Genomic DNA, 21,459 nt, shown 5'->3' on the forward strand with positions numbered 1-21,459 from the left:
TTGAGAATAGGTGGTTTACCCCGGTTGAACCTATCTGGTAGATGACACTCAAAGTTAATTTCAGGGTTCTGAAAATTTTCGCGAAAATATTTTAAATTATATTTCATCAATAAAATAAAACGAAAATAGGACACATATAAGTCAGGAGCTATTTTTACGCAAAATGCGGCGGTATACAAATTTGTACGAATAGCTTTTACTATATCTATATTTCTTCTTCGCTAAATTTTTAATTTAAATTTTATTGGCTGCTTTAGAATTAACCTTAATATGAAGATTTTAAGATTAACAGCAGTAATTGAGTGTTGTAATCAAGAAATTATTTACATATTTTTGTTCCATACTTTTTTGTGGGAACCAAGCTTATAGAAATAGTCTTAATAAAGAAAAAAAAACATTAGATTATTTCATCGGATCTTTTGGATTCGTGCTTTCTCGCCAGAACTTCTTTGAATTTGCCGATCATCCTTAAACTTTTCAACTTTAACTAGGGCCTCAACTTACTAATTTGTAAAGTTTCTTCAACTATTTTATAACTGAGATCGAACAAAACACTATATTTCTATTTTTATTCGAAAGTGATTACTTGAAAATGTTAGGCAACAAAACCGTTTGCTGACAGATGCTATTAGCTAAGTTAAAAAGCTAGCAAACTAGGGGACGGCTACTGAAAGTTCGGTAAGCACTCAAGCTAGCTGATTGCCATAACGGCAGTTATTTTCTCATTAGTATCTTTTTATACATATAATCGAGCCAACTGGTATTTAGTTTTAAAAAAATACAAAGAGAGTCAGTAAAAAGGAAAGAAAAAAAAGAAGCCCGGAGTCGGAGTCGGCATGTTTTCCAACGACTCCGACTCCGACTCCTTCACCCCAAAATCAGTCCGACTCCGACTCCACAGCCCTGGTTAATACCATAAGCAACATACAAAAAAGAGCGAAAGTTAAAACTTTTTTTAAATGAAAAAAAGGGGGGGGGGAGTTGAACGATCAAAGACATCAAAATCTGAAGAAAAGAAAGCCAAAGTTTTAGTAATTCGGTCCTTTGAAAAAAAAAAATAATAATGAATGTAGGAAAGTAACCTCTCCACACTTTTTCAACTAACGACACTGCCATTCTTAGAAACTGACCACATCCATTCTTCCGCCTACTAATACAAGTCGGGTGAGATCTTCTTCCGAAGGTCAATGACAAGAGATCAGCGAAAACAAAATTTTATTAGTCATTTCCAGTCTTGTAGGAGATCAAGTTTCCGTCCCCCATCCGGCGAACCCGATCACACCTCCTCCCGCTCTCCGTTGTCTCCGAGGAGAGTGCAGAGGAGAACCGGTGTGCGGAAGAAAAAGAGCATCTGGGTCATCCCGACCTGCGCGCATGCGTGGGAAAGTTTTCAATTCAGCGGTGGGGCCGTAGGTGGCAGTGGCCGGACAGCCGCACTTGTTTGACGCCTCCACTTGTGAACACACCCGTTATCGGACACCAGCGGATGCTCTTTGCGAGAGATCGAGAGATTGCCGGAGGAAAAAGGATGCTGGAGAGGTGAGGACTTTGATCGACATTTGAATATCCCCTTCTCTCTGACGAGACTTGTTTTCTATATAGTCTCCCTATTATTTATTAGCATGTTTGCAGAAATAAATAAGCAAGATATACATATATATTTATGTATACGGTACTTTGCTTTAAATGATAACTTTATTTTTGGCATATATATATATATATATATATATATATATATATATATATATATATATATATATATATATATATATATATATATATATATATATATATATATATATATATATATATATATATATATTTATTTATTTATTTATTTATTTATTTGCGTGCTAGAACAATTTTTATTCTACTAGGCTGAGTCATAGACCTGAAAATAATCTCTCGCCACTCACCACTTGGCGACTGAAAGTCTTTGGTGACAAAGGAAAAAAAAAACTCACCCGGTCCCTTTAAAAACTCACCGGTCACTAATAAATAAGATTTTTTGTGTGTGTGGGGGGGGGGGGGGAGGGGGGGGGATTTTCAACAAAACCAGTGAAAAAGAAGAACATTTTGATAAAAAAGTGAAACTTGTTATTTCAGAGATATCCTAAGTTAATTTATCAAAAAAAAGGAAGCTTTAAAAATGCATTGTTCTTGAAGAAAAATGATCACGAAAGTGAGTGGTAGGGGTCAAATCTTGATAAGGATAAATAACTCGAATATTCCTTTATCTCGAAGTTTTCATAGGTTCCCAAACTCTTGAGACTGTTGTGGAAACTTCACGTAACTCAAACAACCAATAACTCGAACGTTTTGATCAGTGCCTTGGATTTCGAGTTATCGAGAGTTGACTATATATAACATTTCAAGACCTGGAAAAAAGACCTCTTTAAAATGTATATTGGAGGCGAATTCGTGAGCACTAATAGAAGAGCACTGCGAGCACTCATAAGATCGTTAATTGAATCTATAAACATTACTTTAGTAATCAAATTGATGAACGAAAGTCCCCAAAATGCAGCTTTAGGCTATATTTTGTCGATCGTCGGGAGGGGAGTCATGACTCCCTCCCCCTCTGGATCTGTGCTTGAAAATAAACTTATGATAACTTGAAATAACTACTTGCTTTGAAATAAGTTGATTTCAAATGATAAAATTGCACTGACGAAAATGAAAAGTAATTTCTATTCTTCTGAGAAGTAATGATTAACGACTACTGTTGGTTTATGAAGACAGATCTTCTTAAACGAAATATAAATAAAAACAGGTTCTAAGGCCATTGACTTGTTACACTTTAAATGTAGTTGAATAAATGCCTTTGTGCTCGAAAAATTAAATCTGAATTAATAACGTTTAATTGGAGATTTTTTGCAATTGAACGTTTTTATTTCTTATTGCACTTTAAATGTGTTCTATTGTGTAAAATGTGAACCAATACACTGTAGGTAAATTTACGAACACTGTGTTTAATCTTTAGAACTGATAATAGTATAATAATTCATAGATACACATATATTCTCCATTCGATAAAAGTTAGAACCAAATAGGCATTTTTACCGCTTTTTATATGTACCCATGAGTAAATCTAACTAAAATATTAGCTTTAAATTTAATAAAAAAAATATAATTCAATTTTTGTTCAAAAGCATAGTTATTATTATTATTTTTTACAAATCATTTCCATTTCTTCGCACTTAGTTTGTTCCGTAAAAAGATCCCAAATTCTCACAAGGTATTCCACAATGCCAACAAGTAAGAAATTCATATGTACACTTTAAATGTTTTTGCAGAAACTGATCGTTGAAGAAATATTAATTCTTAAGTTTATATTGCTCCATTTTAAAAAATAACTACTAATAACGCTGCAATTAGGTCTCAGATGATAATGTTTTCACTAAAATAACTAAAGTTTTCATTAAAATAAAATGGATTAAGTGGCTACTAATGATAAAAAAGTGGCTACTTAACTTAAAGTGTTTTTCGGCCACTGGCGATTAACAAAAAAAATTGAATTGTTTCCGAAAAAAAAAAAATACTCTTAAGAAATATACAGATGCTTGCCGTGATAAAATAAATGTTTTTTTTTTTCTGATTTTAATGCAACAAGCACAACTGTGGTTCAGAAAATCCTGAAATGAATTTGATTATATATTCTTGGAAATTTGGATCAAAATTAATCCAAAGGAACAAGAGTTATTCAAAAACGACAAATTTCATGGTAGGATTGAACCCTTGATTGTTTCAGCATGACGCTCTAACCAACTGAGATATACAGCATCACTCGACAGGTGCCATACATTAAAACAATGCTTGATAATAATTATATATATATATATATATATATATATATATATATATATATATATATATATATATATATATAAACGAGTCGATTACTTCTAAAAAACTACTATAATGTAATTTGTTTGTTTATTTTACACCGAAAGTGGTGAAAAATATCTTTAAAATGATGCCTTACATATCAAGTTTGATGAGTTATTGCAAACGTTATGGTTGTCACAAAAAAAAAAAAAAACTTTGAGAAATAAGAAGTGAGTCACAATAAAACAAACCAGTTCCTGAAAAAATAAATCCACAAATGAGATGAGCAATGCACAAATTTTGTTTCATTTGAAACTAATAAAGATTTTTCACTTAAAGCACAAAACTTTGACTAATACAAAAATATGAATAGGGCTTTTTCTTCAAACATTTTGTCTTTTTTTTTTACCAACAGCAATGTTCGTTCTAACATTTCCTTGTTTTTTAATTTCTTTTATTGAAAATAGATTAGCAATAAATGCATAAATAAATAAGAATAAATTTTTTAAAAAATGCGTTGTTGGAGTTTTTCCCCTAGTAAATTAATCAATAGTTTGAACCAAAAAAAAAAAAAAAAAAACTTTCGAATTTTTAAAATTAATTTGGATTCTGAAATTTTGAATTCAAATTATGTTTTTCGCAATCACGAGTTGCGATAGGGCCCTACTCATTTGGGGCTATTGTTTCTAGAAACAGCTCCTGTCCCCCCAAGCCTACCCCTCCTCCTGGCGGTTACGTGTGTATAGTTGTGTGTGTGTGCAGGCGTGTGTGTATGTGTAGGCACTCGTGCGTGCATGTGTAGGCTTGTGTGTGTGCGTAGACCTGTGTGTATGCACGTAGGCGTGTGTGTCTGTGTGTAAAGGCTTGAGTGTATGAGCGTGTGTGTGTGTATGAGCGTGTGTGTGTGTATGTGTGTATGAGGGTGTGTGTGTATGAGCGTGTGTGTGTGTGTATGAGCGTGTGTATGTGTGTATGAGCGTGTGTTTGTGTCCAGGCATGAGTGTGTGAGTATCTGTGTGTATATAGATATATATGTGTATGTATGCCTTTGTGTTTGTGCAGGCATGAGTGTGTGTGTGCAGGAGTGTGTATGTATGCGTGTGTGTCTGTGTCTGTGTGCAGGCATGAGTGTGTGCGTGCAGGTGTGTGTATGTATGCGTGTGTGTCCGTGTCTTTGTGCAGACATGAGTGTATGTGTGCATGTGTGTTTGTGTTTGCGTGCAGACATGAGTCTCTCTGTGTGTGTGTGCAGGTGTGTATATGTTGGATATGGACGCAACCTGGAGACTTTGCTTGCTAGAGGATCAGCATCAGAAGGGGCCGGTCGACGGTGGTGCTGCAGAGGGAGGCGGGGGGGGGGGGAAATGAAATCATAGGACGCCAAGAACAGTCAAATAAGAACAGTAAGTAATGTGATTGCTCAAAAAAACTCTACTGCAATGTTTACTTGACTTTATAGTTACGTTAATACCCAAATGTATTTTTCACCTAAAATCAATATTTAACCATACTTTATTTACAAAAGATCGGAACGAATTGTAAGTGAAATAGTTATAAATAAATAAAAAAGAATTAAATTTTAAAGATGCATGATAGCAGTTTTTCTAGTAATTTAGTCACTAGTTTCAACCAAAAAAAAAAAAGAGGAGACTATACTTTAGTGTTTACTTCATTTTATAGTCACATTAATACCCAAAATGCATTTTTCACCTAAAATTAACATTTATGTACCATACTTTATTCCCAAAAGATCGGAACTGACTGTAAATTGAGTAACCATTATTTTCCAAAAATTGCAAAAGTCTCGTTTAGACCTTTTATTTCAGTGTGGTTTAATCATAAAAGTGAAACGCTTCATTTCATTTTCCTGAATCATCCCAAGTAACCGATTGATATTTAATAGTATTTAATTTCTTTTAAAGGTTTTTTACGAGCTTTTATTTTTTTCTTATTTTCTTCTTTTCACAAGAATATCTCTCTCTTTCTCTCTCTCTGTTCTTTTCCTCCCCTCCTCTCCTCCTCCTCTCTCTCTCCAGGCAAGGGGTCACCTTCAATATCTAGGAAGTTTTTTTATTTAACAGATTAAAAAAAAAAACTAAAACTAATCTTTAAAAAGGTAAGTTACAGGCATGTATTTGTTTTCCCCCAAAAAATATTTTCCGAGGTACAGCTCAGCAAAGATGACAACCTGGGCGCCATTTATTACTTGCAATTTCGACAAAATTTTTAAATTGCTTTATCTCTGGGATGGTGCACGGTATTTCGTTGCTTTTTACATTTTTTTCATTATTTACTTATATTTTTTAAGGTAATAAATTGTTCTTTTAAAAGATATGCACCATAAAAATGAGTATTTTTTAAGTGGGACTTGAAATATAGAATTGAAAATTCTAAGTTTTATATAGTAGCAATTTCACGAACCTCCCCTCCTCCTATCAAAGTGACGTCAATTGTGAACGACCCCTACTGAAAAATGGAAAATTGAAAGTAAGGTTAGAATCAAATTGTTTTTGCCTTTGCAAGCTCTTGGTCAGGACACCTCATTAACATGTTTCATTTTTCGATTTGGTCAACTTTTTGTTCAAATTTGATTAATGGAAAAGGTTTTAATGTTTGAACGGGAAAATTTGAATCCCGTCTAAATCCTCCTGCAATAGATGGAATTTGTTTTGAAAGAACTTAAGTCGAAGAACTTTTTATGTTAAGAATATTTGATTTGATTACTTTAATGTTTCTTTTTAATTAAGAAGCAATACTCTGTCTAACTTTAGCGCCTATGGAAGGAATACAACGCCCCCTCTTTGCACTCTTGAAACTGCAGGTTAAATAAATTAATTTTACTCATTAATTTCTCAAAACTCGTTCCATTACCTCCCGCAGATATAGGCTCTAGAACCGCCCTTGACATTCTGAGGTATGCTGAAGCGTTTGTGTCGACTTTTCCGTTAAAAATAATTAGGGTGGGACGGACAGACTCACAGGCACGCATTTCACTGTAACCCAACTTTTAAGTATTCATTGAATCAACTAGCTTTATTTTCTAATTTTGATAACATCATCTGACTTTTTTTCTCTCATTCAAAGTCGACATCTTGTGGAATGTCAAAGCGTAGAGCAACAGTTTTGTTAGACAGTAGGGTGATTCTCCAAAAACCTGACATTTTTCAATCACAACTATCTTAAAAATAAAAATGCTTTAAAAAATCTGAAAAAAATATACTTACTCTTTGTTAGAAACTTATTAAGGGGAAAATAGACAGAACTCACTTTAACTATACTGAACCCCTCAAAACAGGGGGTCAACCTTTCACACACCAGAAGAGTGATAAGCAGTAAGTTTCATCAAAGGTCATCAAAAATTTAATTATAATAAAAGAGAAATAACTGTAACCTGAACCAAAAAATATGTTATTACGTGACAAAATCTATGTAAACCTCCCTTAACGGACTCTCCCTAATAACGAACATTTCTTCGATTCCCGGTCCATTTTTTTACGTTTTTTCATATTATTCGCTCTTAATATCTTACACTCCGAATAATGGAGTTATTTTAACAAAACAATTTTTTTTCTTTTTCAATTGCTATACTAAAATTATAAGGCAGCAAATTAATAACAATTTTCACTAGTTCTAGTGTTTGTTATTTCGAATTCTGTAGTTTAGAAAAGTATTTACCTAATTCTAGAAAGTAGTACGCTTATCTAAGTCAGAAATTTAAAGCAACTTCATTTACCTATTTGAGCAACACCAAGAAATCTCTTTTTGAAAAATTTCTCTGAACAAGAAAAAAGAAAAGTATTAAAAGATTAAATAAATAGAATTTCTCTGCACTGCTACATTTTTAATTTATTGTTTGCCAAATTCAGTTTTTGTTTTTAATCATAATCTTGTTTTCTGAATAATGTTTAGGAAATAAATTCTTTTCTACTAAATGTATTACTAATGCTTTATAAATAATGCTAGGAGAGTGACTTTTATTTTACGCCAAGAGCATAACATTTTTTTTTCCCGCCAGGAGAATGACATTTTCTTTGTAATTTGCCTGTTATGCAAGCCCAGGATTGCAATTAAGGTAAATAACGTTATTTTTCTATTCTAACCTCTTAATTCAACTACGCACTATGAGTAGAATTATTAGTTTTCTTTTATTAAACACAAAAATGCTGTCCAGGAGAATGATAGCAAAAATGTTAAATACTCATGTTTGAACTTCAAAGTTTTAGTATGAACAGCAGACAGATCATGTTAACAAAATACTCAAGGAATCCAACAAAATAGTGATTAATAAACAATTTTGTAGCACAGCAGAATAAAAAATATATTTTTTTAAATCTATAATAATTGAACTCATTCCTAGGACAGGAGAATGGCATGAAAACCCCTGTTGACAAACTTAAAAATGATGTACCTTGATCATTTAAAGAATTACATTTATTTAAAAAATGTTATTTTACACCTTTAAGTATGCGTAATTTAGTACTACAAATTAAATTTGTAGAATATGGATGCAAAATTTTTAACACATTTAATGAATTTAACAATTTTTGTCACATTTTTCGTTTAGAGCAGGGTAAGCCCTTTCTGCACTAAACGCGAAGGAAGAAATAGTAAGACGCAATCGCAAGATCATAGAAGAACTAAATTTTTTTGGCGTAATGAAGTAAAAACAAATAACTCCTTTGATCTAGCATAATTTCGGCAATGGTAGGTCGTCAGTTCGGGGGATTAGAGGGGGAACTCGAAATCACGGAATCAGAATGAAATTCGCTAATTTCTCAGGGGTTTATTAACTTCACTCTAGGTACTGCGAAAAATACTGTATACTTTTAGTGAGATATACGCTGGTCAAAATAAGAACAACACAGCAGGAGACTATAGAAATAACACTGAAAAAATTTAACAAGATTGATAATGACTTTCCTATGAGAACACATTTGTTTGTCTTTTGCGACCGGGATTTTAGGATAGTAAAACGATTGTTAAACAAATATGACAGATTATTACCATGTGAAATCCAATCTCCTATAAGTGAAATTCTGAAATTACATCAAGTTTCACTGTCACATCTGTTGAAAACAGTGAAATCTGTAACTGCTAAAACAGATGCCCTTCATTTTTTAAGAGGACTTATCTCTCAAATTGATATTTTGGAAAAAGATTCTATTTGCGACAAATGTTTTCTATTATCAACATTCATGATGTTTAAATATTCGATAGAACATCAAAGGAACGGTTTCAGGCTAGCTATTTTATATACGGTTTTCAAGAGAATACTGCAAAGCAACGCTTGTCGGCAGAACTACCTTTGCCAACATTGAGTATAAGGGGAAATTTTTCATATTGTTGGAAGAAATAACAAATATCAAGATGATTATTCAGTGCAATTTTGAACATAGTCATACTAATATGTACATCGAACTTAATCCGCAAAACTAGAGCTTTAGACAAGAGAACGATAGAAAAGAAAGATTTCCATGGAGGATGTATTTGATGCATATGAATATCGTTTTATACACATGTAAAACTTTTGCTTTTTATCTCATTTTGTTATTTATTTATTCATTTGTTTATTTATTTATTCATTTATTTATTTATTTATTTATTTGCACCAGACTTTATTATTTCACTAAAACAAGACGAGAGAAAGAAGAAAATACACAACGTATTTTCTTAAGATAATGAATTTATGAATACGGACTTCACTAATTATTTTGTAAAATTTATTATACAAAGAATAAATTTTTATCACTTTCTTATCTTACTTTTTACTATCATAAATTAGTTTGAAACAAATCTTTTTTACTTGATTTACATTTTCATTGCTCTAAACTAGTATTTCATGTTTTCAAGATATTTATTGCAGAAAGGGCATAAGTCTAAATTTAAAAAAAATATATTAATTTCACTGCTGAAATGAAACGTAATTCAAGATAATGATCCTACTTGTGGCTAGATTAGTCATAAAAAATTTCGTAGAATTTAGTTCATTTCTGAATGAAAGAATAACTTTTTATTGATTTTTGAAAAGTTGAATCAGTTGCCCTTTCTGAAATAATCGATTCAAGAATGAAATAACATTGGAAAAGTTATTTCTAGCTATTAATAAAAAAGAAAGAAAAATCTCGGTCAAACAATCCTTGTGTTAGGCTGCTGGAACATAATATCGTTAGGATTTTGGAGATTTACCCAGTAGTTATAAAATAGTTCAAGTATGAAGTAAAGTATGTTTAAATTTTGGGTTCTATTTATATGATTTTTTTTATTGTGGAGGATGCAACCACGTTATTTCAGTTTTCCCGGGAAGAGGGGAGGGGGTGTCAAAGATTTATGCTCAATTTATATTATAACAAAAGACAACAACATCCACGCTTACATGTTTGTAAGTACATTAATTTCTCAAGGCCGATATGCATAATAGTCTCCCAAGCCCTACATTTAGAGGGACCAGGAGAGGTCAATTGCCCCTTTAAATGACAGGACCTAGGAGGTTGTTATGCATATTTTTATTAACAGAGATAAGTCGGGTCTCTTGTTTATTTTATCGCCAGCTTCTCAGGTTCTTCCATTATGCTCGTAAAGATTATCCAAACTGTTTACTTGAAAACAATCACTATACTTCTAACCAGCACCACAGTAAATAACACCAGAGCAAGTTTATTGCCAATTACAGTTTTGATACTGATTATCAACTAAAACTAATAACATTTTAATAAATTTTTACTCTCTGCACTTCAATTGCGATCTCGACCGGCCTCCTCCATTGAAGGTCTCCATAATGCCGACGTGGTTGGCATACCCTCTTGGGGGCTCTGTTAGTTAATTTTTCGCTGAACTTTTATTGATACGTTTCGATACACAGTTTGAAAGTTTGGTTTTAGTAATAAATTGTAATTTCCCGAAATCTAATACGAAAACGGAACTTTTAATGGAATTTTCTAAACAAGAGAATTCTGAGAAGTTTTATTTTATAATGCAAGACATGGAACAATACATTAAGGGGGGAAAACTGAATATCTGTATGACACAAGTTTAAAAAAAAAACAAGAAGTTCTGTCTAGAACTATACGAGCCTACTTTCCCGTATACTCAAACTACTTTCTAGTACCTGATCAATATTCTCAAAAATAGTTAAAGTCGCAAATTGTTTCAAACATATTTTTTTAATATTTTAAGCTAATTTCTAGGAATAAAATATTCGTCACTCATCTAAAAAAAATCAATGCGTAAAAAATAAAATAAAAAAGTAAATTACATTAAAAAAAAATGAACAAATAAAATAGCAGCACCTTTTAAACAAAGCAGCTAATACACTTTTTTTCCATAAAAAAAATCTTTAACAGCTTTCAAAACGAAAAAATAATAATTAAAATTAATAAGCTCATTAAAATAAATACATCATATCAAAAAAAAAAAAAAAAAAAATCGTTTCTTTTTCCCCTGTTGCCAAAAATAATTTTTTAAATGAATTAATGCACTTACCAAAATAAATAAAAACAATAAAATGTCAACTTAAAGAAATACTTTTTATTGTCGAAAAAAAAATAATAATAATAATCGTCTGCGCATATCTTTATGTAGAAACATAAATGACTTCGAGTTTATTCTCCCCGAAAACTAAATACCTAAATTAAAACTTTAGCGTGAAAATAAAAACAAAGTCATATCAACAATAATTATTTCGCAGTTAAAACCATAGCTGCGGAGTCGGAGTCAATCTCATTTTGAGATAAAGGAGTCGGAGTCGAGTATCCGAGAATCAGACTCAGTCATTTGTCCTCGTGTATAAATTTTTGCCAAAGATACGAAGTCAGGGTCGAAGTCGGGGCGTCGGAGTCCGATTAATTGTCGGGCACAGGAGTCGGAGTCGGAGTCAGGTGCCCCTAAATTCTCGGAGTCGGAGTCTGGCGTCACGAGCTATTTCCAACAAAATTTGTTTGAAGTAAATCCGCCTTCAAGTACGGAATCTACATTGACTTTCAGTTTCCCCGTAGGCACTAATGTTGAGGGATTTGAACTGCTCAAAATTGAACGGAAAATTGTTCAAATCAAAAATATATTTTATATACAAGTTTTTTATCAAAAGCGTTTTCCTACAAAGTTTGTTTGAAGCATATTCGCCTCATAGTTCAGAATTGCCTTCAATTTCCCCGTAGGCGCTAATGTTAAGTTTTTTTGAACTGTTCAAAATTGAACAAAAAATAGTTCAAATCAAAAAGTGAAATATGGGAATGAGGTGTCCTCGTCGAGATCTTTCGAACAAAAAAAAAGTTTGTTCGAATCGGACTATTCATTCAAAAGTTATTAGGGGGGGGGGGGACAGACAGACAGACAGACATTTTCCCCCATCTCAATACCCTACTTTCCAATTTTTAATTTTTCGATATTTATTTAATTATTTTATTTATTTTTGACTTTTTTTTGTTTTTCGCGATATTTTTAAGATGCATTAGGCCTTTTTTCATGCTTTTTTCTTCTTTTTCTGACTTATACTGGGAAAGTAGGCTAAAAAGGATGAATTTCTGAGCTGACAAAACAGGTTGACAAGTAGTGCACAAAATGCGACAAAGCGAAGATTCGTTGATAATTTACTGCTTGCAACTCTACTATTATTTTTTATTTTTACCTCTCGACGGTTGAAGTGGAGCCACCGTCCTCCATCATATTTGCATGTTTATGACTTGCTGAAGCGAGCATCAAATTCGTACCTAAGAACTTCCATTGTTCCTCTTTATTTAGACATGATAACTGTGTACTGCTGCATTAAAATTTAATGAATGATCTTGTGGCACGAGGCATTCAAAATGTCATTGCACTTAATTCGAAGTATTGAGTGCAGCCTGTCTAGATTCTAAATATTACGCATTTCATTACTGCATTCATTTGTGGAGGATTACAGCGAACGTCTGCTCAGTAATCAAGATATGATAAGGATATAAGAGAGTGCCGACGAGTATGAGAAAAATTTATTGATGCTTTTTTCAAATTTCACCAGCGTAAGGAACTCTGTATTTTGATCACACACGAATCACTACAGTATTAATTTCTTAAATTTTATTCATAAATTTGGTTGGGAAATGCTGCGCAAACCGCGCATGAGGAACCTAAAAATAACGCAGGGGGATGTGGAGTAAAATGTAATAGAGAGGCAAAGTAAAATGCTAAAATATTTTACAATTAACAGTGTTTCCTATCACGAAATATTTTAACTATGTTTTTCAACATAAGTTGATTTAAGTCTAAAATAAATAAATAAATAAATAGATACCTCCAAAGATATAGGATGTGATAGTACGTCATTTTCGAAACTTTACTCTTTTTAGAAGCAAATAAAAATATTTTCGCTATCATCAAATGATTAAAGTTCTTGTTATTATTATTTCAAATATTAATTTATATCTACTGATGTTCATGTTCAGTGCAGTATTTATTTTCCAATAGTGAGCGTGTCGAGTTTAAATTTTAAATGATTAGAAGTATTTACCAAGTGCCTGCGGGGCAGAATAAATGAGGCAAAGTGAAATAGTTTATTTTATTTATTTATTCATTCATTTATTAAATTCTTTGCGTATTAATTCATTTATTCATTGACTTATTTTCTTATTCATCCGCTAATTCATTTACTAATAAATGAATGAATATTTATAATTCATATTTTATTTTTCGAAGGGAAAAAAATGAAATGGTTTGTTGCAACATCGCTATCAGTGTTGTAATTGATAGTGGATTCATACTTATTGCGAGAGCAACTATTAATTCGTCATAGCCTTTCAGCGCCCATAATTACTTCTACATAATTTAATTAAAACGCCCTCGTGTTGATTCATTGGCATTTTTTATTCAACCATTAGAAATTATTTTTACCCAAAATTCTGTTATTTTTTGATTGCTCTATGAGTCACAGTGAAACAGGTTGGTGAATCTCATTGATAGTTCAAGAACCGAGGTAACTGGCAGTTAGGACGGACACATTTTGTCGTTGCCGCAATGACTATGAATCCACCCGAGCAACTTCCGCCTGCGCATAAAAACTTTTCTAAAGTTTCAAATTTGATAACGGAATCACTCATATCACTCAAACTACACAAAGCCTCACTGCCGTGGGGAGGTGAGGGAGAGAAACTCAGAAACGAGTTTTTGGAAACAGCGCACTTTGGATTCCATACTAACGGTAGGGAAATGTTGGGATTAGATGTTAATTTTGTGCTTTATTGTCGGCGGAAACCAGATAAGCAAGCTTCTCTACTAATAATAAAGCTGAAAGTCTCTCTGTCCGGAGGATGTCTGGATCTCTGTGACGCACATAGCGCCTAATTCGGCCCGATTTTCATGAAATTTGACACAAAGTTAGTTCGTAGCATGGGGTGTGCACCTCGAAGTGATTTTTCGAAAATTTGATGTGGTTCTTTATCTATTCCAATTTTAAGAACAAAAATATCATAAGATGGACGAGTAAATTACGAAATTATCATAACGTGGAACCGTAACATGGGCACAAGCCAATTGGCGAGATACGAAATTATCATAGCGTGGAACCGTAAAATGGGTACAAGCCAATTGGCGAGAAAATTCACCATACATTATTTGTAAATATACAGGCGAACCAAAAGACCTTTTAATTTTTCTATTACGTGCGGCTACCACTAGTTTACAATAAAGCTAAAGAGCAACAGAGGACAAAAATGCACAAAAATAAATAAATAAATAACATTAGAAAAATAAAAATAAAGAGGTGGACAACTTTGCTGTTACAGCATTTTACTTTCCCACGGCAACATAAATGTTCTCCTGTGCTCTTTTCATTGATTCTGAAGCAATCTAGCAAAATTCCGAGACTGTTCGAGACTTAAAGAAAACTGTCTTAACGATCAGTAATAAAGAACGGAGCGCAAGAGTATAGTATTTACAGTAACAGCGCGGAATAGCATTTTGGTAAATTAAATTTCAGTGGAAAGTTAAGTACGTTTTTAAAATCTGCCGGTTTATGTTAGTAATTCGGCTTATTTAGGCGAACTGAAATTTTAATTGCTTTATTATTTGGGTTATTGCTAAATAATCAGTTATGATACAGTGTCCGGCACATTAAGCCCCGTATATGGAGATGGCACTGTGTGAGTTGTAGTGGGGATGCGATTGGAGGTGCATATTCGAAATGTCGATTTTTTGATTATTACTCAGGTTACAATTTGGCTGACATGATTCTACTCAGTTAGGAACTCTAGTCCGGTTGTAAAAGTCAATGTGCAGGATTTTTCTTACATTCCTGTCAGAAAATCGCTGGCCAGCTGCATATAAGTGCTAAACACTTTTGGAGGCTTCTGGTTGAATGCTCTTAGGAGGGTCAAATTTTTCAGCGTTGTAACGGTCTGAGGTTGGTCACGGTTTTTTTTTTTTTTTTTTTTTTCAGTGCGGCACTTGTCACTCTTAAAATTTTGATGCCCAAACATCATTTTTCGTTCTATCTGGAACAGGATCGTGTTGTTCGACTTGGAACGGAGCATGAAATTCTTGCTGATGAGTAACAGAAAAAAAAAAAGAAAGAAAGAAAGAACACACCATTTCGAATATGGCTCCTGCTCAACACATAACGATGTTTACCGCGCCATGCCATCGCTACTACTACAAATGACATATATACTGCTATCTGTCGATGCCACTTCCACCACCAAAACTCATACATATGCGTAATTAAAAAATAAAATTAATATAAAAAATTGTAATATTAAAATAAAAAAAAAAATAAATACTTTGAAGTAAACAAAAAGAAAATGAGTAACAGTGTCCAGATGAATTCTTTTCAATAAATTTCCTACAAAAAAAAAAAAAAACTTTTAAGTTAGATGCGATTTAACGAATAACAGTTCATAATCGTATCTACCATCTTCAGTAACTATGGTCTTCAGGTAAGCGATACGACATTGGCATGCCAAAGGCACACTCTATACAAACGAGCTGATGTGTGCATCACATGACTTCCTTTTACTCCAATTTAGTGTCATTTTCTCATTATTGGCAGTTTTAATATGATTCAATAGTTTTCTTTCTAAATATCACCAATAGTGGTCAAATTGAAACCAGATTTTAAAAATAATTTTTTTTTTAAAATCGCCAAATTTTTCGCCAAGTTGGCGACAAAACTTGGCGACCCAAAGACTGGCGATATATCGCCAAGTATCCGCCAAATTATAACCACTTGAGATTACATCGAAATTAACAATGATTTCCCCCAAAAAAGGGGCAAAAGATCCCCTTTGGAACATCCGAATGCAACCAAAAAGGAAGGTGCACAACTAGACCCCACTAGGAGTCTACGTACCAAATTTCAAATTTCTAGGACATTCCGTTTTTGAGTTATGCGACATACATACACAGCACATACGCACATACATACGTACATACAGACGTCACGAGAAAACTCGTTGCAATTAACTGGGGGATCGTCAAAATGGATATTTCGGGTGTCTGTACGTTCCTAGGCACATATCCACGTGTGGTCGGGTTGAAAAAAAAACTCAACATTCATTTGGGGGTGAGCAAAATGGAAATTAAGGCCGATTTTTGGGTGAAAATTTTTTCGCGAATACAATGCTTCCTTTTTTGTAAAAGGAAGTAAAAACAATGGATCATGTGATTCACTACCTTCTTTTCAAAATGCGAATGAAGGAACCGCCCCGTCAAAATCAAATCAATAAGCAATCTAGATTGCCCCCCCCCCCCCCCAAAAAAAATTTAAAAATCAGTAAAATGATTTGATAACTTTTACTTAAATCTGGAACTGAAAGTTAATGGCTGCGTTAAAATATTATCAACGTCCTTATTTACTGCATTTTAGTTTGTACCTGTGCTTCATTATTTCATGAAAAATATTGTGCTGGGTCTCACTAGGTACAAATTCAAGCCAGAAGCGAATTTGGATCAAGTTTGAAGCACTTCAAACAAATTAGATGTTGTATTCAAACAATGCTCTTAAAACAAAGAACAATAGATGTTTGTACCCCGCTTTCTGTGCCAGTCTGCAAATATGGAAATAAACCCTTAATTTTTGTATCTCAGATGCATTTTATAAGTTGCTTTCTTGTCCAAAAATAACATACGTTCGGTATAATTTTCCGAGTCACGAATTCGAGGTGATTTGTAATATTTGATGACTTTTTCAGCTGACGCAGATTACATTTTTATTCGCTGAGGAGGACAAGGAAAAAATAGTGAGTGCGACGCTAACGAAGTGGCTGCAAAATTGCGGCATCACGGTATTAAAGTGTTATTATGTTAAAAAGAGGGGAAATTTTTTTTTTCCAGGGAGAAGAATCAGCAATATTTATTTATTGTTATTTATTAGTTTCTATGCATTTATTTATTTATTTTATTAATTTATATGCATTTCATTATTTATATTTATTAATTTATGTGCATTTCCTTATTTATATTTATTTATATATTTTTCGTTTATATTATTGATTGATTGATTTATTTATTTTTTGTAAGCGTAATTTTTTACTCTCACCAAAAAATTTGTAGTTAAAGCATTACTATTTTGTTTGTGATGGATTTTGAGACTTGATCTAGATGTTTTAAATTTAAATAAAATGTTATTTTTTTATTTATTTATTTACTAACATCAATTTATTTATAGGTTATTAAAATTAATTTACTTACAAATAGCATTTTATGCGTATTTATTTATCCTCATATATATAATAGCCAATGATCAAGTAACGCTCCTGACGTCATCAACAATGAAACTCGCGCCACGGCATGATAATTCTATATTATGTTTTGGTTCTGTTTAACATGCAGGGAAAGGCTTTATTGCGACAAGGCTGAACTGGATCTGGTAATTTAACTGTTTTAGTGTGTCATTTCAGGGGAATGACGAAACGAAAAAGTGGCCAACAATGAACGTTATCTGCTGAAGTTTATGGTTAATCCACTGGAGTTAGGGTTAAAATTTCAACTTTCAAAATATTATCAAACAGGCAGTTGCATCGTTCAAATGTAGAAGCAATTTTCCCCCGTCGTATCTTGATGGGCAATTTTCTAGTTTATTTATATTTATTTATTTATTTACATTATTTATTTATTTATTTGTATTATTTATTCATTGTTTTTTTTCCGTTCAAGATTTTTTTTTTAAATTTTCCTTTATTTTGCGTGTTATGGATTCTGAAAATATGTCGTTCCATTTTGGTTACTAAATGAACTTGATACAACCAGAGTTTAATTTAGATTGGGAGCTCAGGGAAACAAGGTTCCTGAATTAATATTTATTATAATATTTTTTTTCTTTCACAATTTTATGTGAATTTTTACACGTTATAAGAATTTAGGATATTTATTTATTCATTTATTTAGTTAGTTTTTTTTTTAGAGATTTTTTTTTTTTTTCAACTCTCTTATTTTTCGTATTATGGATTTTATCTTTCAACACAGGTTGCTAAATGAACTTGATATAACCAGGGCTTAATTTAGATGGGAGCTCACAAGAACTCGACTCCTACATTTTTTTTTTTTTTTCACAATTTTATGGGAATTTTTACACGTTAGAGTATTTCAGGCTATTTACACCTCAAAATAATTTCAGAAAACTATGGTATTGGAAATAAATAAATGAATAGTATTCATTTGTAAAAGATAAAGTCATCTTACAAATATTAATAACTTTTGGTTAGTTCTGAAGCTGGTTAATGCATTTATAAACTATTACTTGTTTGTATTTATCTATGCGTTTCCATTTTCTCTGTTTTCTTGAAGGTATGACTAATTATTAAAGATTGAAGTTAATATTCCTCAAAAAGCGTATATTCTATTTGAATCAAACGCGTTGCCTCTTTCAGCTCGAGTAAATATTTATGGCTTTATGGAATGATAAAAAATATTTTCTAGTCTGCATTTCATATCAAACTAGAGTTTTTTTTTTTTTTTTTTTTTTTTTTTTTTTTTTTAACGACTAAGAGAATTTCGAGGCCTACTCCAGTCAGAATAACTTCTATTTATGTATATAATACAAAAAATAATTCTTTAAATAAATATTGCGCTGAAGGATAGAAAGTAAATAATAACATAGTTTTAAAAACCACGAAATATTTGTTTACAAAAAATGTTTATACGTTTATGATCAATAATGTTTTCTATTACTCAAAAGTTAAATTAAAAATCAATATTCATGTACTAAAATGAGGACACGTACCCTAACTATGTTGACACGCTCTTCATTCTTTCTAAATTGGGGAAAAAATTTATTTTTAACAATCATTAACATATCAGCGATTAAGTAAAACTTCGGACGCAGTGTGTCTTTAAATGTTGTTTTTCCGCAATGATAGTCTCACTGCTGAAAAAGCAATCTACCCGATGAAGTTTGCCGTTATTAAACGAACTCTTTCTCGCACAGGGGAAAGTGAATACACCATGACTGAAGATGTTCTGGAGTGGTTGGCCATCCTTCCTCAAGCGATGCCCGCAGACAATCAGCAGACTCCTTCTTCTCACACTCGCAACCCTTGGCATCCTGGGATTCCTTATCAACATGCACCTTTCGTAAGTACTCTTTTTTTTTCTTAAACCAGAAGTGTCAGTTCAAACTGCGACTGGAAAACTTTTCGTGGATGGCAGTGAAGCAGAACTGTCGGGGGATGGGGGGGGGGTTACACATGCATTTTACCTTAGATATAAAGTTGAACCACAGCTAATACGAGATCACGGCTAAACCGGACATTTTGTTAGCTTGGTTTGCTATTTATTTACGTTAAAAATTTCACGCATAATACGTGTACCGTAAACGCGCGCTACTTTGGCCCAGATTTCGGAAATTTTCTCATTTTTTCTCAATAATTTTATACCGTTTCATATTTCGAAGTTGTAGAAACTTGTTTTACGCATCTAGAGATCTCTTAATTTAATTTTTGAATAGTGATCAGTTTACTTCCAAGTATTTTTACCCTTCATTATTGTTTTTTATTTGGGACAATGTTACCCTTTATGTTTTAATCGTACTTTTAAAACTAGCTTTTAAATTAGCAAAACAAATAAAAGAAAAGGCTTTTGAAAAAGAATAATTTAAACTCCTAAACATCCCTCAACACAGTATACCTTTTTCATTTATAAGCTCGTTTGCAAAGAAATTAAATGAATTGTAATCATTTTTCTTTAACTTTCAGACTCATATCATCAGTCTACGGTGTTTGTTTCCCAAAGACGAACATAGTCTTCCTGAAGACACACAAATGCGCCGGATCTTCCATCCAGAATATTTTGATGCGCTACGGTGACAATCACAACTTGACCTTCGTCCTCCCCAAAGATGGCAATTATCTGGGTCACCCAGAATACTTCAATAAAGCTATGGTGGCTTGGCCCCGCTTGCCCAGTTACAACATCCTCGCCCACCACACTAGATTCAGTTACTACGACATCAGGAGCCTTATGCCGTGGAACAGTATCTACATAACCATTGTGAGAGACCCCGTGGAGATATTCGAATCTTCGTACGCCTATTACGGTTTGGACAAATTCTTCGGGGAAGACATTCACAGTTTCATCCGTAAGCTTCCAAAAGACAGTGAGAAAGTCGCCAATAGACGGTATAGAGAAAAATTTGGTGTGAACCAGATGATGTTTGACCTAGGCGCCGATCCCAAGATCTTCAACAATGACTTTTCTATCCTGCGGTACATATCTAAACTGGATTCCTGGTTCGATCTGGTTTTGGTGGCTGACAGGATGGACGAATCTTTGGTGCTATTGAGGAACTTACTATGCTGGGACATAGACGACGTGGTCACTTTTAAGTTAAATGCAAGAAATCCCAAATTTAAGAGCAAGCTGAACGACAACGAAAAGGCAAAACTCAGGGCATTTAATCGTGCTGATGATCTTTTGTACAAGCATTTTTTAGAGAAGTTTAAACGGCAAATTGATGCATTTGACAAACAGCGCTTGTCTGCCGAAATCGCGGAACTTAATCGCAAAACGCAAAATTGGTATGATCTCTGTGTGAAAGGCGAAAAGGCAATTACGACTCCTAGTTCAAAGCCAAAGTATTATTATAACCCGAGAGTGATGATTTTAGAGCCAAAGAGTAATTCAAATAATATCACTTGCAAATCAATGACTATGGAAGAATTGCCATACACAGACATTTTGAGGAATAAGCAAATGACAAATCTGCCTAGAACTTACAGACAATTATTATTGCGCAGTAGAATGTATTCTAAAGAATATAGTATGTATTTAAGTAATTCTAAAAAATTGTAATATATATATTGAATAAATTATTTTCAAATATGGTTTTACTAAATTTTTTTCACTTCACAATAAAGTCAGTAACATTACTTTCCGGTACATGTGTGTGCAGAAGCTATTGGAGGTGAGAGTGAGGGTCTAACTGGCCTATATCCCCTCTATGAGGTCAAAATTTAAACTGGATAAAACTGAAATTTCGGAAATTTATAATACGCAATACTTTTACGAATTTAAGTTTGTATTGCAACATTTTTAAGTAAATATCGTCGCCTCAGAACAACAGCAAGATATCTAATCCAAGGAATTATAGTAAGATATCCTACCGCTTCTTTCAGGCGGCGATATATACACTATTACGTAGTGGTATATTATTGGGAGGAAGAGGGGGCTAAG

At 32.9% G+C, this 21,459-nt stretch overlaps 1 protein-coding gene across 2 annotated transcripts; it reads left to right on the forward strand.

The window, feature by feature from the left end:
* Positions 1-1,420: 1,420 nt before the first annotated feature.
* LOC129222384 (galactosylceramide sulfotransferase-like) lies at positions 1,421-21,098 on the forward strand. 2 transcript variants are annotated; one of them, XM_054856886.1, is made up of 4 exons: positions 1,423-1,539; positions 7,844-7,900; positions 19,217-19,362; positions 19,983-21,098. In XM_054856886.1, the coding sequence occupies exons 3-4, from the start codon at positions 19,244-19,246 to the stop codon at positions 21,076-21,078; spliced, it is 1,215 nt and encodes a 404-aa protein (XP_054712861.1). In that variant the 5' UTR covers positions 1,423-1,539; positions 7,844-7,900; positions 19,217-19,243; the 3' UTR covers positions 21,079-21,098. The 2 variants fall into 2 exon arrangements, with proteins under 2 accessions (XP_054712862.1, XP_054712861.1); XM_054856887.1 differs by lacking the exon at positions 7,844-7,900 and having other exon boundaries at positions 1,421-1,539.
* Positions 21,099-21,459: the final 361 nt, after the last annotated feature.

The sequence above is a fragment of the Uloborus diversus genome, chromosome 5, assembly GCF_026930045.1.
Source record: "Uloborus diversus isolate 005 chromosome 5, Udiv.v.3.1, whole genome shotgun sequence".
Lineage (NCBI taxonomy): Eukaryota > Metazoa > Arthropoda > Arachnida > Araneae > Uloboridae > Uloborus > Uloborus diversus.

What these genes read in the sequence shown, in the direction of transcription:
- LOC129222384 (XM_054856887.1), top strand. Translation starts at nt 19,244, where the DNA reads ATGTTCTGGAGTGGTTGGCCATCCTTCCTCAAGCGATGCCCGCAGACA. An exon ending in CTTATCAACATGCACCTTTC is followed by an intron (nt 19,363 to 19,982) that starts GTAAGTACTCTT and finishes TTTAACTTTCAG; the next exon opens with ACTCATATCATCAGTCTACG.